This window comes from Enoplosus armatus, chromosome 1, assembly GCF_043641665.1.
Source record: "Enoplosus armatus isolate fEnoArm2 chromosome 1, fEnoArm2.hap1, whole genome shotgun sequence".
Taxonomy (NCBI): Eukaryota; Metazoa; Chordata; class Actinopteri; order Centrarchiformes; family Enoplosidae; genus Enoplosus; species Enoplosus armatus.
The window spans coordinates 29,522,394-29,535,277 of NC_092180.1; the positions used below are offsets into that span (position 1 = coordinate 29,522,394).

The following is a 12,884-nucleotide window of genomic DNA, read 5'->3' on the forward strand; positions in this document are numbered from 1 at the left end:
ATTAGCAAAGACGTCATACATTGGAGCAGACCAGGTCATTTGACTCAGTGACATTTAAATCAAAGCTGGATTTGGACGTTTTGGCCAGCTTTCCTTGCCTGGCATCAGACTTGAGATAGCGCTCCTTGTTGTGGATGACTTGAATGTACTGGTCGGTGCTGCTGTTCTGCTGGTCACTGCTGGAGGCCAGGGAGGCCGAGTCTGACTCAGTCAGGGGGGTCTCCAGCTTTGGCCTTGTCTTGGGCTTCACATAAGACTCCATGTGCCTGGTCCTGGCTGGGGACTGACAGTGTCTTCCTGGGGAATGGATGTGATGCCTGGTTCGCACAAGATGAGGGTCTGCTCCTCTCGCATTAGCCTGGGACTGGGAGTGTGACTCTAAATCTCCCCAGTCCATTTCACCTTCACCATCCTCCTCTTCATTCTCTTCTTGCACTCCATATCTTCCTCGAGCACCACGGCTGTCTTTAGCCTTGGACACGTGGCTCTCTACGCGGTCACCGATGTAGAAGTGTGCTTGGTGGTGGAGGTCGGAGAGGGAACGGGGCCGATGACCCTTCCCCAACGACATCCTTCTCCTGCCTTTTCCCTCGTCCTTCTCCTCCTCTTCGCTCAGATGCTGCTGCGATGGATGGGACCGTTGAGGATGTGGTTGGTGGTGAGTGGTGCGGGGTGTGTAGCGTTTGATGTTACGTGGGTACAGCTCCAGGATCTCTCCAGGCTCCTCCATGAGGTAATGGCGTGGGACCCGTGTGGCTGAGCGCAGCAGCTTCTTCCTCGGCTCATGCTCATTGACAATCACATAGCGGGTGGCGTGACCACGCCGCCCTCCGTAACTCTGTGCAGTGATGATCCCGGCAGCCTCGACAGGATGTATGGAGCGTATGGTCTTCCTGTATAGGGGGTCAGAGTGGATGTTGTCAGAATAGCGAGCTGGGGGATTGTACGCCATGTGGTGGTAGGACTTGGACCTGCAGGTACCACTAGGACCACCAAGAAATGATGGGGGCCTATTAGGAGAAAGGACAACACATAATATTATTATTGTTGGTATGTTATCATTGCATAATGCTGTTAAAAAGCATGGACTTTGAAATGTCTGCACTGCATTGCCACATGACCTCAAAATGTTGACAAAACAGAGACATGATGTTCACTGTGATGGGTAATTAAACAGGCTCCAAAGACTGTTAAAGTACTGAAATGAATGAAAACCAATGGCTGCATGGAAGCTTGAAAGGTTGCACTGGACCCTTTTCATGCCAAAAAAAACATTCCTATAACTTACAAGTATTCAGTGCTTCCCACAGAATATTATTCTTGTCAGGATGGAAAAGAAACTAGAAACTGAGACTGCATTTAGAAAAGCCAGGTAAATGCTAAACGACGTACAAATTAGGGCTGAACGATTTTTTTTTAAAATATCAATTATATTATTAATATAATAATAGTGCAATTTTCAAATCACAGGAGCCACAATTTTAATTATAAATTATATTAAGGTTATTATGGGTGAAAGTTAATGGTTTAGGTTGCTGTTGTTACAACTGTAGTGAATTGACGTTAATCAGGTGTGTTCATTCAATTCAGAATTTACTTCAAAATCTGCTGTTGGTGTGTGTACAATTTGCACTTGGACAAACTTGGTTTCCTCAACTCAGAAACACTAAGATGTTGATGTTTGAGAAGAGAGAGACTGTGTCTATAAGTTTTCTGTAAATAAGACATTGTGTCACCTGTAGCATGTCAACCCTTTTTTCAGGCTGTGATTGGAACGACCAAAAGGTGCCTGATATAACGTTAGCTAAATAGCCAGCTAGCCAAACCCAAACCCTGTTTTATCCCTGTTGTCTTCTGTCTTACAGCCTCATCTGCAAGAACCTTGACTTGAACTGGTGTTGAGGATCTTGAGGAGGAGGAGGAAGATGCGTCTCTCCTCGCTCTTATTTTGCTCCCGATGGCCAGTCTGACTATCTTTTATTATCTTTTTTTTACGGTAGGGTTGTAATCTTTCCGGTTCGCACATATCTATTTTTAGGGACTATGGAAATCTATGGAAATGAGCACTATTTGAATGACGATTGCAATATTACAGTAGGTCACTAGCCTCAAATCGTTCAGCCCTAGCACAAATAACAGCATGTATACTTGTCTGGGATCTGATCAAAATATATTATTAGACATTACATTGGCTATATCTTCATTGATCAATTCTACAATAAATTCATAATCAATAATATTGCACTATGTCCATCGTATAACTGGTCGCCTGTAGTCTTACTGGCTAAATCAATATAACGCGTGTGTGTTTGAGACCTGTTAGGTATGTGCTCCAGCCTGTGTTTGGGTAGTATGGTCACTGTTGGACTTCTGGCTGATCCAGCCATCCTTCCTCGGTTCAGGTCCGCCCTGGACGCTGATTGGGTGATGGTGCGGATGCTGTTTCCACGATGAACAGGAGACTGAAAGTTTGTGACGCTGCCGTTCCGCCTGGGAGACGGCGTGTGGATGGAGGCCCCCTGGCTCGAGATGTCGCTCTCCTGCTGGTCCGGCTTTTTGTCCACCGCAGCCTCTGGAGCCTGCAGTCTCGCTAAGGTTTGGGTTAAAATGTCACAGGGTTGAGGGTCACGACACTACAAGAAACAATGGAACACACACAGACGACGCAGAGATACCTGCAGCTATCTGGAAGACTTTCTTCTTGTCATCGGTCCGCTCCTAAAGAGATTAAAGGAGAAGTCCACTTAGAAAATTCTACTCATAAGATATCATTGTTTGTAATGTTCAGTTCAGAACTGCATCTAAGGATCCTTTTCTATAATACATTTCTAAATCTTTGCTTACAAAAATGCTTACGCAGCTATCAAAATTGTCGCCGTTAATGTTCTGTCAATCGACCAATCAAATAATTTAGACTCATTTTGGAACTGTCGCCATTAGATTGCGGTTACTTTGTTCGCTCAGCACAAATCTTGGGGCATCATTTTTAATGATCAAATTCGAGCAATCCTTCAAAAATGTTTGTTCATATTTTGTGTTTATGTAAAAAAAAAGGGGGGGGCAGGGGGATATTTGTAACTCTATTACATATCGATATCTGTATCAGCAGTAAAAAACAAAAATCCATAGAAATCTCTAAATGCTCAAGGCTGGTCGGTTGAAGTTTTCGCACAGCCTTGAAGACACCGAATTTCTGCTTACTTCCCTACCATATTCATGTAGGGAGAAGCACGTCAACATATTTTGATTCAGTCCTACAAACTACATGCGTTGGAAAATAAATACTGCTTGATCCACTCTGAGAATTATTCATCAGAACCCACAGTCTGGAGCTGCATCCTCAGCTGGTTGTTGGTGAATTTGAGGGATCTGGCAATGGCCTGGAGATAGTATATCAGCATGCTGAAACACACAGAGACAAAAGTCAAGATGGCATGTTGATATGTATATATATGTATGTGTGTGTGTGTGTGTGTGTGTGTGTGTGTGTGTGTGTGCGTGTGCAGTCTTACAATAGCAGTAGCAGTGCTGGCAGCACTACGACAGGGCTTGTGATGTAACTCATCACTTTACTGAACCACAGGGGGAAGTCACTGGCCACTGTCTCCGAGATGATGTCGTAAATCTTCTCTTGGCCACTGAGACACACATTTAAGTACTTTCATTCAAGTTAACATTCAGAACCAATATAAACACAACCATACCTAAGGCAGCAGGTAGCTGCTCCTCCTTCAGATGTGATGATTGCCAATCATTGCACAAACACAGCAGCATCTAGCATGTACTTCCACCTGGGCGTCCCTCTTGCCACCAACTTGTGGACATATCCCAGACTGCCAAACACAAACCCATTTCTCCTTGCTCTTTAGCTTCTGTTCAACTGCGTCATTTCGCCTGCGTTCTCCCATTTCGACTTACATTGTCTGTTTTGTTGTTTTAATGGCAGAGTTAACATCTCAGTTAAATTTGCCTTTTGGCTAATGCTGGCACGTTTAAAGTGATGCTGATCAATGTGCGTTATCCCTGTAACAAATGACCAATGTTATAAGTAGGTTACATGAGATAATGTTAAAGGCACCATGTTATGCTCATTTCCAGCTCTATATTTTATTCTGGGACTCCACTAGAGCAGCTTTGCATGATTCACAGTTGGAAAAAGTCCTTATGTATCTTGTCCTGGCCCTTTCTGCAGCCCCTCAGTTCCCCCCTGTGTCTGAAAACTGAACAACCTCCAAACACTAGAAGAGTAGTCCTGAGCAGAGCGCTCCAATAACTTAGACAGACTGAGCGGGTGGATGAATACGTCCCTGTACTTGGTGGGTGGTGCTGTGATTGGAGCAGATGACCTGCTGGGGGCGTGGCCGAGTGCGGCAACTGTATAATTGTGACATCACAACCTTAAGGAAGTCCTGACGGCTCGTTTAAAGGCACAGTGTCTGAATACGGGCTGTGTTTCATTTCTCCGTGGACTGAGCGTTTTGATACTTTAACATTATTTATACAGCACCTAGACCTGCTTTATAATCAAACAAGACATGGACATCTCACTTTCTACAATATGGGACCTTTCATGGAACATTCTGAAATTTTTTATATCTTTATTTGCCGTGTAAGTCAAATGACAGGACCCCTATCAGTTTCTCATTGGTTTCTTAGCACAAAGACTTGAAGCAGCGTGAAACTGCTGGCCTAGCTCCATCACCTCTAAATCTGTCTTATAAACACATAAACAGTCAAGTCAACAATATGTCCAACAGTGAGTTCAGTTAAGACAATACTAGGACAATACAACCCTGGCAAACCCCACTAGGACAGGGCTTTTGTGATGCTCTGTGCAATTTGACACAAAGCGTAAGAATTATGTAAAACAGCTTAAAGGTTGTTGGAAGGTTTTCTTCTTTTTTTTTTTTCTGAAGCCATGCTAGCAGCTTCGTCCGCCGTGCTTGTGTAAAGCTAGGCTAAATAAAAAGTGATATATTGAAGGGGCTATAGAGGAAGAGTGTGTTCATATTTTACGGCATGCTTCTCACATGGCTAACCACACCTGCCCTCCAGAGATTTTATATCATGTACTGCAATTCCTTGAGTGATTTGGAATAAAAACAGGTCGTAAAAAAACCCCAAAAAGGCGTATTTCTGAAACATGGCTCATTGCAGGCATGTTTGTGCAGCACCTCACAGCACTTGTGAGGGGTGGAAAATATTCTTCCATTGTCATCGTTGTAAATAAATGTGTATGTCTAATGTCTAATTTCCCCCCTGGGGATCAATAAAGTATTTCTGATTCTGATTGGGCAAAAACAGTTGGAATTGATATAATTCTGGTTAAAGGGATTCTTTAAACAACAAACGTCTTTTGACACTATCTCAACTGTGTTTACCTGAATGGTCCACAGTGCTGTGACGGTCTGTATCTCACTATGGAAAAGATGGTGGGCAGCATACACAGAAACAGCATGAAGAGCAGCATAGCCAGGTAGAAATTGTTTGACCTGAAAGAAAAAGGCAAAAATGTGATTACTGTGAACATGTTTTGCCCAATTCCAGATAAGCTGTGTTGTTTTTAGGAGCAGGAAGCATTTACTATCTAAATTCATCACTGACCTCCACAGCACCATCATGTATATAGTGATGTAAGACTGAAAACTGTTTGAAACCATGAGAACCTGGAATCCAGTGTGCATGGAGTTATTGAAGCATCCCAGTGAAATAACGTGGAAACCCAATGGGGCCACTATTTTTCATAATGAACTCAATCCATGGGCCATTTTTACTGAGCAGAGCTGAAAACATAATGTCAGCTTTACATCCACAACAAATAAAACGGCATGAGCACAACATAATGAATTAACTATCATTAAAGTGTGAAATTCAAATGTAGTTTTAAACTAACAGCAAATCTGTTGTAAGGTCTGGTGCAGCTGTCAATTGCTTTTTTAAAAAAAAAAAAAAAAACTAAAACAGCTGTGCTTACTAGACCTGCACGGCTCTCAGCTCTGGTCCAGAATGCTTAGGCCCTCAGTACAACATCCAAACTATGCGAGACAACAGAAATGACTCCACACTAGTGTTTTCCGTTAACAGCCAGCGAGTGTGATGAGTGTCCCTCGACAGCGCTGTCATGAGTACAGCAGCTGAAGCAAGGAAGGGGAACTACAATTACACAACTGTTTTTCTCTTGATAATATAAAAATCTGAGATTTTATGTCATGGCATGCCATTTCAGCAATGGTGCAAAAACCCAGGGTCAAGGTCTTATGGATAAAACATAAAATTGCACTGATTCATACTTTTGTCTCAACGAAGGGTCAAATGACTACGTGTGATGTGGAAGGGGTCACTGGTAGTGCTGGACCTACCCAGACTGATCACGTATTTTTGAAGTTGTTTCCCCCTTAGACTGTATATAAAGTTGGACGATATGACAGCTCCCCCAAAAGTGAAGTCAAAACTTCTTGATCACCCCCTGGTGGCTGGCTGCAGTATAGATCATAAACCCTGTCTCCTTCATGTTAGTGGATGGGACATCCAAAAGTGTTTTTTTCTGATAAATTTGGTTTTAATGAGTTATTTGATGCTATGAAAAGGGGGTGAAACGTCATGATTGACAGCTGTGATTGACTGTGGCGTGCTTGCGATTGGGTTGGGCGTGTGTATGGGCGGGACCTCTGCTTCAAATGATGTCACCAGCGCAAGATGGCAGCGGCTGGATCCGGGAGAGTTTCGCTTCGTTTTTGTAATATGGGAGGAAGTGGAGACGCGTCGGCCGTCTGTATACGGTTTCCCCCTGCTTCCAATCTTTATGCTAAACACGACCTGACTCCAGCTCTCTGCTCAACACTCAAAATGTTTAACATTTTGAGAAATACACGTTTTCGCTGTGCATGTTAAACGTTTTCTGAATTACATTTTTAAAGCCACTCAAGTAACAATTCCCATGAATAAAGCCCCATTGCTGTATGTTTTCACTCAGATGGTGACAAAATTCATCGTTTACAGGAGGCCAGGGGCCACAAACATTAATAAGTCTCAGGTCTTTCTGCCAGAAAGCGTTTCTAAGACATGGTTAACATTGTAAAATGGTCACAGTTGGGTTAGGTTTAGGCACCAAAACTACTTGGTTGTGATTAGGAAAAGATCATGGTTTTGGTTCAAATAATAAGTCGACGTTGACTTTTGGTTTCATATGGGACACATACAGAGGTCTCCTGTCTTTCGGGCACAAAGCTCTGAAAGCAAATTTCTCCCACGCCCCCTTGCAGGTCAGATGTACATGACCTTTTCGCAGAAACAAGTGTCTCTTTGTGCTTCTTCACACTGCACAGATCGCAAGTAACAGCCAAGATACATTACTGTAACATTTACTGATTGGTATAGACATTGCAAATAAGAAAATGGTCGGCGGGCCACTTGGCACCCGCGCACCGTACTGGCTTACACAGTAATATACTGTCATGTTGTGTGTGTTATGATCAGTTTAAAGACATTATTCAGCTTCGACCATACATTACCACCTCAAGAGAGCCCATTTAAATTGCTGCATTTTCTTGTTTGAGGCCAAAAACACTAGACCACTTCAATCCACATTATCACCAACAGAAATATTGTCAGTATTACACACATTCAAGTGTCTCAGCACTCCATAATTATGTGTAGGGGACATAAAAAAAAGCCTTCTTTACTATCAGCAAAGTGTCAGTATCAATCTCTCGCTCCTCCAGCGCAGCTGCATTTAATGGCTCACATGAAATTTTCTCTCAGCTGGACTGCCTCTGTGTGTGTGTGTGTGTGTGTGTGTGTGTGTGTGTGTGGCTGCTTGGATTTTCCACCACATCTGGGAGTGACTGATAAGGACTGGAAGAGGCAATGACATCTTTGTTATATAAATCAGAGTGGGCTGAGCGCCTTAGGCCTGTGTATGTGTTTGTGTATATATAGGAAGATGCATACACTGCACTGTAGGAAAATGAAAATGGGGGGAAATGCTGATGCAGTCTCACCTTTGCCAAAGACAGGATCACTCGCACACACTGGGCAGATCTAAGTGACTAAGGGTGGATTTGTGTGACGGAGAGGAAATATGGACTTAAAATCATGTGTCCTTTTGTTCTGAGCAGTGCCTGAAATGGGCCGGTACCTGCCGCTACTGAGTACTGATTTTTGTCCACATGAGTACCCTTACTTCTTACTGCGTACCGCCACCTCCTGGTGAGTCTATGTTCGCAACCTAAACACCTAAACCTAATTTTTTTTCCCTCACAGGTGTTCCGCGAAGACCCGCCCTACTCTGCCTCTGATTGGCTAGTGTTCGTAGCGCTGCAAAGGTAAAGAAACAGAGGACCAGGAAGAAACTGACGAGGGTTCCTATAGAGATAATATAGGTCTTATATGGCATCCATCTGCTTTGATCCAATTTTGAAAGTAAAAAAACAAAAAATGTGACACCAAAGCACTAAAGGCCTGCATGTTTTCAGGCCTGAGCCAATGTAACAATGTAAGTAAGTGAAATACTATTCTCATGCTTTCTCCATTAATACACGGGGGAAATGTTGATTTACCAGAAGATAAAGGAGGTTTATCAGTTATACTCAATTTATGTTGATTTGACACGCTGTGCTTCAAGGTGACATTTGATGTGACTGCAACATGCAGTCTGGCCCAGACATGATGGACTTGCCTTTGGTATTCCTTCTCAGTATCCAGTTTAATCTGTAGGCCAACAGATGTGTTTTCAGTTGGTTTTATTCTAGCATATATGTAATATTATATTTGTGTACGAACTGGATATGTAATATGAATATATCCAAGATACTGCGATGCGATGCGATACTACATGCGATGATCATGTCATGCTGAATTAGGGTTCTGGCACCTTTTTTGGTCCAATTCAGGCACTGGTTCTGAGAGTGTGAGTGTGAGATACAAGACTTCCATATATCTTCTTCTGTGCATGTGTGTAAGATTATGCCTGACTTTGATCTTTCTATTTAAAGCAATTAGAATTGTACATGCATCACAGCCACTGTTAGGAAAAAGAAAAGATTTTGAGAATAAAATCGTAATAAAAAAAGTCACAATGTTATGAGCATAAAGTTATTTCAATAAGTTGTGACTTCGACACATTTGATTAGTTAAAATGTCATTGTTGATATCAGCAAAAATGAATAAAACAAACGTGTGTGTGTGTGTGTGTGTGTGTGTCAGACCTGGAGGCTCGGAACACCTGCTGATGGGGAACATTACAGGTGAGAACAGCCCAGCTCCTCAGATACATCAGACCAATCAGCTTCAACACGTTGAAGGCAGGAAGACAGGGAGAGAAAAATGCTCCCATCCTGGAGGAAAGAAAGCGAAAAGTCAGTAACACACACACACACACAGCCACTGGGGTCACACCCCATATAAAAGACATTACGTCCAGTGGCTCACGGTCTCACTTCATTATGTTCATTGCTGCAGGGCGACATTTCTGAAATGAGTTGAGGAAATACAGTCGGGCCAGCCACAGAGGTGTAATAGAGAGATTATTGAGGGCCACAGTCCCTTAAACAGGGTCATGGAGACTGGTCAGCCCTAGCCAGGCTATTAACTCTGAATTAGATCCTCTATTACATACACAGTGGCAAGGCCAAGGTGATACAGTGGAATTAGAAAGATACCCCCAATATTTCATTTTCTGTCAATTATTTTAAACACATTTTCCGACTTACCAGATCATTCCTTGGTTATAAATCAGATGCAAAACATTCTCTGCTATTTTGAATTCTCCATATTCAGGCTGAGAAGAGACAGAAAAATCATTAATGTGGTGTTGTAGATGTTTGTTTGTTTTTTTCCTCTTTTAGTTTTTCAACAATGTGGTTTTTAAACATGCATTGGATGTTAAATTAAGTTTTTTTTTTATGCATATGCCAATATTTTTACACTGTCACTATGTTTTGTGCCAATATTCATTCTATTTAAAGTCCACCTACTTCTCAAAAATGTGTTGTACTTGACTTGGATGTTTGAGCTCTTCTGTGCATAATGATGTATGAGCACTAGAAAGCTGTTTTTCACGTTCCCCTGCTCTGAGCTCACCTTAAATCTCAGTCGAACACCTGGACATACCTGCAGAAAGCCAATCACGGTCCAATATGCAACTTACATAAGTGTAATGTGGAAACTTGAAACCCCCCAGTGCACACACGCTGATTATCAACAACTTAAAATTGGCAAATTCTTAATGAGTAAATTCAACTTTGTCTTGGTCTTGTCTGGACCTGTCTGGAGGAGATCTTAAGACATGTTAATTCCCCCCAAAAAATCCCAAGTATCTAGTAAGAGTGGAAAATCTATGGGGACACTGCAACTCTAGACTTATACCTGAACTCATGCAGTTCTAGTATGGTTAGTAGTTCCTTAAACTTTTAAACTAACCCAAGCAAGCACACGTTTTGTAGCTGAGCAGAATTCAGACCCACAGAACCTTATTTGAAATTCTTTGTGAAGATCACAAAATCTCCCAAAAAGGTTGCCAAATATGTCAGGCTGAAATGTGTCAGATTTGTAAGAACAGTTCTTAAGTGGTACGTACGAGTGATTTAAGAGAATTTGTGGCATTCACCACTTGTGTCAAACTTTTTTTTTTTTCTGAACAAAAGTCAGAAGTGGTCCAGACGTGTTGTACGAGTCATGTACAGATAGTCTAACTCGCTCAACTGTGGAAAAACACTAATTTGACCTGAAATCATAATGCCTTGAAGGTACTATATGCGATAAATTACATGTATTAACTGCTTTTTATTGCCAATGTGTGAACAGACTGTAACGTAAAAAAATGAAACCTCCCAGACTTTCTTGGTTGCCAAAACAGCCTTAGCATTACTCCTAGAGTCCTCGCAAGGTCAACAACAATTATAAGGCGATATTTTCATCAATGAAAATACTGGTGCGCTGTTCATGGAGGCTATCTCTGCATTGCCTGCCCGCGCTTTACTCTCTATGAATGATCTTCTGGATGATTCCAATTGCAAAATTGAGAATGTCATTGATGTCATTGCACCATGGAGAAAAAAAGGCAGAATGATCCAGAAAAGGGAATGCTCAACAGCTGAGCGCAGATGGAGAAAAATGAAAATTCACCATAGGCGTATATAAAAACAAAGCCAACATTTACAATTTAGAACTGAGAAGGACTAGGCAATCCTTCTTCTTCAACATCATCAGCAACAATAATGCACATATTCTTTTTAGTACCATTGACAGGCTGACCAATCGCATCTGAACGTTTTTACACTGAGAAATGCAGAAATGAATTTTCTGACTTCTTCAGTAATAAAATTTAAGGTATTAGATTATCCATCAAAAGTAAAAAATGGAAACATGGAAAGAATGTGGTAAAAATGGCAAGATTTTATGCAGTCAACTATAGAAATTGTGCATTTACCAACTACTGTCTACTGTCTCTATTGGTAATTATGCATCTGAACAGACCCAACTGATGTGTGGAGTTCCCCAAGGCTCAATCCTTGGTCCTCTATTTAACATTCATATGCTTGATTAGGCCACATTATACAAAACAATAATATCCACTATCATAATTATGCAGATGACACCAAAATTTACCTTGCTTTGTCACCAAGCACTGGCTTCCAGTGTGTGCAAACTACACATGGAGAAGCAGCATTTAGTTACAGTGCACCACAGACCTGGAACACTTCCAGAGGATATTAGACTTGCACCAACTTTGAATTTTGAATTTCCTTTTAAAAAGGTTTATGTTCCTTTAATTTTATCATTTTAATGTTGTAATGCAGTTTTTTTTTTTTTTTTATGTTTTTTTTATGCATTATCTTAGGCACATTGAATTGCAATTCAATGTTTTACAGGAGTTATATGATGGACTATTTCTTGGCGGTGAACAATAACTTCCTGGAGCCTTCGCTGGATGCGTGGCAGCTGCTCAAAGCAGCTGCGTTTTCAGTTTCAAAAACTCAACTTGTGTGTAACTCACAAACTTGCTCTCTAAATCCCAGCAGCAGCAGTCACTCAGGTAACGAACCACCAAACCTCTGATGAAGTCAATGAGCAGGATGCTGGCCACTGTGAAGATCATGTCAATGATGGACAGCTTCAGCATCTCCTAGAGACACACCATACACATACTTGAGAGTCATTTCAATATACAAACATATACAGTTCATTTAATTGTTCACCACTCAAACCAGGCTGTTGCCCATTATGTCAGTAATGTCTCTAGCTGTGTGTTTCAGCACTCTGCCGTCTGCACATAAGTAGAGAAGACATTACAATGTTTCTTGTCAATATAATGCATCTACAGACTGATTAAGATGAGCATGTCAGAAATGTCGATGACGTAGAGAGTAAGAATGTTTAACAGTGTGTACATCAACAGCCTTCATGTAGGCTATATATTTTTAGCTGGTTGGCCAGTCAGCCACTTTGGCCTAGACTGAAATGTCACAATAAGTATTGTATGGACTGCCATCAACTTATATAAAGACATTAATGTCCCCCTCAGGATGAATCGTGCTAACTTTGGGGATTCATTGTGTAGCAATCAGAAGAGAGAACCTGTCCGACGTAGGTCTCCCAGCACTGGTCCTGCTGAGAGCGGGCGTTCTTCTCAAACAGAACTGTTTGGTTCGAGACAGTCCCTGAGGTGCTCCTGCCGCTGTTAGTAACCTCCAGCACCATTGCGATGGTCGCTATGGTGCTGTTGCGATGATCAGAGATCTCAGAAACCAGGGTTGAGAGGCTGTCTACCTCAGGCTGAGAGATGGTGGCCAGGAAGGAGCTAGGGTCAGACCAGTTACCTGGATTCACTGGGACCTGGAAGACAAGTATAGTAGGGTCCATCACCAGCTACGTGCTATGCTACT

The 12,884-nt window shown here is 42.0% G+C and overlaps 1 protein-coding gene across 1 annotated transcript in view; it reads right to left on the reverse strand.

Annotated features, from left to right (window-relative positions):
• Positions 1–13: 13 nt before the first annotated feature.
• LOC139284540 (transmembrane channel-like protein 3) overlaps positions 14–12,884 on the reverse strand; it is a 28,713-nt gene continuing 15,842 nt past the window's right edge. Inside the window, exons 13-22 of the mRNA XM_070904847.1 lie at positions 12,577–12,834; positions 11,996–12,124; positions 9,711–9,778; positions 9,207–9,335; positions 5,382–5,492; positions 3,513–3,638; positions 3,324–3,402; positions 2,676–2,718; positions 2,317–2,590; positions 14–1,010 (exon numbers count right to left, since the gene is read on the reverse strand). Coding sequence (XP_070760948.1) covers positions 14–1,010; positions 2,317–2,590; positions 2,676–2,718; positions 3,324–3,402; positions 3,513–3,638; positions 5,382–5,492; positions 9,207–9,335; positions 9,711–9,778; positions 11,996–12,124; positions 12,577–12,834 — 2,214 coding nt within the window. The remainder of the gene's footprint in view (positions 1,011–2,316; positions 2,591–2,675; positions 2,719–3,323; positions 3,403–3,512; positions 3,639–5,381; positions 5,493–9,206; positions 9,336–9,710; positions 9,779–11,995; positions 12,125–12,576; positions 12,835–12,884) is intronic.